Raw genomic sequence first — 5,455 nt, forward strand, 5'->3', positions numbered from 1 at the left:
GGTGGCCATGACTTGCCCATCATGATGGGCTGATGCAATTTTGCTTCTGTTATATTTGATTGAATTGTAGAGGAGTTTTAATTTGATGATTAAATCACAGAGAAGTAAGAAGGGAAAGAGAAACCATAGAGAGGGAATGACTAGATTAATTGGAGAAGTATGGGAAAATCAAAGGGGAGAGAGAGATGGAGAGAATGTCATTGATTATTTTTTCTTTTCGTAAAATTTAATTTTGATAGTTAACCTTAACCCTGCTTTTTTTTTTTGGTAAAAAACCTTAACCCTGACTCACCATCAATTAGATATTTTTAACAACTGAAGACTTGTAGATCATGTATTTTTTAAATGGAATTTATAAGATAATTGAACAAGGATGATACCAAAAATATAAAGCTGCACATATAAGCCTTGGCCTGGCAAAGTACAGTGTTGATCAGTGGAGTTAGTGCCGGAGGGTTGATCACTTGATCAACTCCTCTCAAGTGGATTGGTGCTTGGTTTGCACTAATTTCTTTGTTTTCTAATTAGTGTGGTCATGGACCCTGTTGTCTCCTCCGTGAATATGTACTTGACCCTATGTGGATCTACTACGTAATAAACAATAAGCCCTTAAACTTAAAATAATAATAATAATAATAATAATAATAATAATAATAATAATAATAATAATAATAATAATAATAAGGGTTGAATTATAATAATAATAATAAAATTAAAATTTTAGCTTTTTAATTTTTTTATCATAAGTTGTCTAGGAGTTCTTATGTATAATTTTATGATATCAATCCGTATTGATATCTTTTCGGTTTCCAGAATAGATAATACCCGCTTTAATATTATGCGCTAAATCCACATGATCCGATGGTTGATACAGGAGTCTTATTTGACAGAGTAGTACATTCAGCCACCATAATTGACTTCTCGTTTTATTGTCCCTTGGATTACTCTAACTCTCCAAGGGTGTTGAATGAATAATATATTTGTGGGTCTGAAAACTCTATATACAGTCCCTCTAAGCAAAATAGCTAAACCTATAATAATCACATCAGGGAAATTAAAACAAATACGTCATTTTCATTTGCCAATGTTGAAATTTCAATTTACCAAAAAATTTCCATGGATGGAGACATGATATTATTATTATTTTTTTTTACTAACGAAGGGTATCCAAGCCGAAAGGAAGTGTTTTATAAAAATAATAGTAATGACCTCACAATTGCATGGATCAGGTCATACTGCGGTTGAATGAGAATCATTCAACTCATTGAAAGCAGTGAAAAGTATTAAACGCCCCCGTGTGAGTGATTTAGGATGTCCAAATTTACGGTTCGTACTAAGTTCATTACTCACCAACTACGCTACCCCCTTGGGTTGAAGGAGACATATTATTTCATTGTCAATTTGAGAACAGTTTTTTTTTTTTTTTTTTTTTTTATTTGAGAATAACTTGTAATCAAGTCAGTCAACAACATAGAGTGATGAAGGCGTATTATCACTTGACATAGAAGGGAACGTTCAGTTTGGCATGTGTAATTTCATTGATTGATCATATTTCATAATTAAACATGACCATGAAGAAAACATAGGATCCAGTGAGAAAAACCCTGGAGTTGATTAGAATGGAACATCTAAAATCAGGATGGTCACTGGCCAATTCTGATTTGAATCACCCAATTTGACTAATTAGATTCTAATTTTTGAAACAATGGATTAGGGTACCTCTGTAGAAAAATATCTTGTTATATCATGTGGTCGATTTTCTCATGTGGTCGATTTTCTAATTGCGTCGACCATACTCTGAGGGGATATGATTCTGAAATCTTTGATTAAGGACTCATGCATTGTGGAGGACCAAGACTGAGCATTGGCGCATGGAGTCTTTGGAGTAATTCATGGGTTGGAATAAAGGGTCATGCATTGTGGAGGACCAAGACTGAGCATTAACGCACTGAGTCGTTGGAGTAACTCATGGATTGGAAAAGACTGAGATGATGACTCCCTCTCTGTTTTGTTATTGAATCATAAGATTCAATTATCTTCTATGAAACATTACTTTCCATTATATGGAGAGTCAACATATAGCTTATAGAACACGCACACCTTATCTTTGTTGATAAATAGGGAACCTATCTACCTCCGCTTATTCTTCATCCCACATTCTATTCTAAGCCGCCCTCTTCCTGTTCTACCTACCTAGCTCTACTTTTTTTCTTTTCCATTAATCCTAATTAGAATGGGAATTTATCTCCCCTTTGCTCGTCTTCTCCTTTTCTTGAGCTTCTTCTACTTCTTCTTCCTCCTATTACTGCTTTTGCCTCAGATCCAAGCAGCTCAAGAGAGCCATATTTGCCTACATGACCAGAAATCTGCTCTCTTGCAATTCCGGCATGAGTTCATCATCACAGACAACATTTCCTTCAGTTCATGGGAACCGGAAACAGATTGTTGCTCATGGGAGGGCGTCACATGTAACGTCACCACTGGTTATGTGATCCGTCTCGACTTGAATTTCAAGCTATCAGGACCTATCTATTCCAACAGCAGCCTCTTTGGCCTCCATCATCTCCAAAGGCTCAACCTTGCTTACAATGACTTCAAGTTGGCTCCTATCCCATCTGGGTTTGATCGTCTTCCAAGCTTGACACATCTCAACCTCTCCTATTCCAATTTCTCTGGTCAGATACCCTGGGAATTCTCACGCCTAACAAGGTTGGTTTCTCTTGATCTCTCCACTTTCATCAACTTCGGCTACTTTTACTACAATTACTACTGCTACCTTAAGGATATCTGTCATCGTATTCTAAAACTGGAAAAACCAAACCTTAAGGAGTTGATCCAGAATCTGACATCTCTTGTGGAACTATACCTTGATGGTGTAGACCTCTCTAGTCCTAGTCCTAGTCCTAGTCCTACACAGGGAAGCAGCGATCATTGGTCTCAGGTCTTGCCGCAGTCACTTCCCAACCTCCGTGCATTGAGTTTGATTTACTGTGGTCTTTCAGGTCCCATTCACTCTTCTTTCTCGCAGCTTGTCTTCCTCGAGGAGCTCCGACTTGATGATAACTATAATCTTTCTTTTGAAGCACCCAAGTTCTTGCCCCTCAATTTCTCTCATTTGAAGACTCTTAGTCTAAGTTATTGTGCATTGTATGGAGAGTTCCCCAATAGTGTTTTTCAACTACCCAATCTTCGGATCCTTGATGTGTCAATGAATCTTCTCCTAAATGGTCAATTGCCAGATTTTCCACTTAACAATGCCTTTCAGTACATATCGCTCTATCAGACAAACTTTTCAGGAGCGATTCCAGATTCTGTTGGAAATCTTATGTTTTTGATGGCATTACGACTTGATGGTTGTAATTTCTCCGGATTGGTTTCACCTTTTCTAACGAATCTGACCCAACTAACTGAGCTAGACCTTTCCTCCAATAGTTTTACCGGTACAGTCCCTATGTTTAATAAAGACAATGTTCCAAACCTTGCAATTTTGGACTTGTCTTACAATCTTCTTGACGGGACAATCCATTCTTCTCTATTTACACTCCCATCATTGTACAGATTACTTCTTTCAAATAATCAGCTTACTGGTCGACTTGATCAGTTGTTTCATAATTCATCTCTTTCATCATCATCATTGGAATTCATGAATTTGAGTGGAAACAAATTGAATGGACAAATACCAAAATCAATTTCTCAATTCTCAAGTCTTCAGTCCCTCTATCTGAGCTCCAACGATTTTAGTGGCACTGTAAAACTGGAGGACACGTTTGGGAACCTTAAGGACCTTTCATCTCTTGACCTGTCAAACAACAACCTATTGTCACTTGAATTTGGCAACGGCAGTTCTTTTCGTCCTCAGCTTTATGAATTGCGGTTGATATCTTGCCACATCAAAGAATTCCCCAACTTCTTGAGAACTCAAGAGCAATTGGAGTATTTAGATCTTTCAAACAACACCATTTCTGGGCAAGTACCAAATTGGATATGGAAGAAACAGTTACAGTATTTGAATCTTTCATACAACTCTCTAAATACTTTGGAGCGACCACTACTAAATTTTTCCTCGAGTCCATTAAGTACTCTAGATCTCCGCAACAACAAGCTACAAGGGTCTCTCCCAATTCCCGCATCATATGTCACATTCTTCTCAATTTCAAATAATAGCTTTGTTGGAGGAATCCCTGAGTCAATATGCAAATTGGGTGGTCTACAAGTTTTTGATGCCTCTCACAACAACTTGAGCGGTTCAATTCCGGAATGTCTAGGTAACATTGGCACTCTCTCTGTATTGGATGTACAAGGGAATAGATTTCACGGAATGCCTCAAAATTTTACAAATGCTAACAGCTTGAGGACACTCAAAATGAATGGAAATATTTTAGAAGGGCAAGTGCCTAGGTCATTGGCGAATTGCACATCACTAGAGGTTCTAGATCTTGGGAAGAACAAGATGTTTGATACCTTCCCCTTCTGGTTGGGGAAATTGCCTATGTTGCGAGTTCTTGTATTGCATTCCAACAGATTCTATGGTCCCATCAAACACCCTCGAACCCTTGATGAATTCCCGATGTTGCAAATTTTGGACCTCTCTTCCAATACATTTACAGGTAATTTTCCAATTGAATACTTTGGAAGCTTGAAGGCAATGATGTTTAAAAAAGGGAACAAGTCAGAACCACAATATATTGGAGAATCCTACTACAGAGACTCGGTGACAATCATGAACAAAGGTCTAGAAATGGAGCTAGTGAGGATCTTGACCATCTACACAGCTCTCGATCTATCCAACAATAGATTCCAGGGGGAGATTCCAAAAGTGATTGGAGAGCTTACATCTCTTGTGGTTCTAAACATGTCTCACAATGACCTAGTCGGCCAAATCCCTTCATCGATAGGAAACATGGCAGAGCTGGAGTCATTGGATCTCTCACAAAACAAGCTCTCAGGCCAGATCCCTCGACAACTCACTAATCTTACCTTTCTTGCATTCTTAAACCTCTCCCAAAATCATCTTGAGGGGCCCATACCACGAGGCAATCAATTGGAGACGTTTTCAAACACTTCTTACAATGCAAATTCAGGATTATGTGGTTTTCCCTTATCAAGGAAATGCAGAGCTACTAGTGATGATATGCCACCACAAGGTGAGAAATCAGGATTATGTGGTTTTCTCTTATCAAGGGAATGCAGAGCTACCAGTGATGATATGCCACCACAAGGTGAGAAATCAAAGTCAACAGATGACCTCAAATCTATTTGGGAATTCATGTTGATGGGTTATGGATGTGGGATGGTAATTGGAATTGTCATAGGACATATAATTGTCAAAGATGAGTGGCTTATAAAGACTTTTAGAATGGCACCAGTTGGGCGGCAACGGAAGTCCCAGAGAGGAGAATTGAGAAGACGATGAAAAGAAGATTATGAATAAGGCGATCAAAAGATGTCCCCCCCC

General features: G+C 38.2%; 1 protein-coding gene across 1 annotated transcript; it reads left to right on the forward strand.

Moving 5' to 3' along the window:
* Nucleotides 1-2,233: 2,233 nt before the first annotated feature.
* Nucleotides 2,234-5,413, forward strand: LOC122059877 (receptor-like protein 35). Its single transcript, XM_042622925.1, has one exon. It carries the CDS (start codon nucleotides 2,234-2,236, stop codon nucleotides 5,411-5,413), a length of 3,180 nt encoding a protein of 1,059 aa, XP_042478859.1.
* Nucleotides 5,414-5,455: the final 42 nt, after the last annotated feature.

The sequence above is a fragment of the Macadamia integrifolia genome, chromosome 13, assembly GCF_013358625.1.
Source record: "Macadamia integrifolia cultivar HAES 741 chromosome 13, SCU_Mint_v3, whole genome shotgun sequence".
NCBI lineage: Eukaryota > Viridiplantae > Streptophyta > Magnoliopsida > Proteales > Proteaceae > Macadamia > Macadamia integrifolia.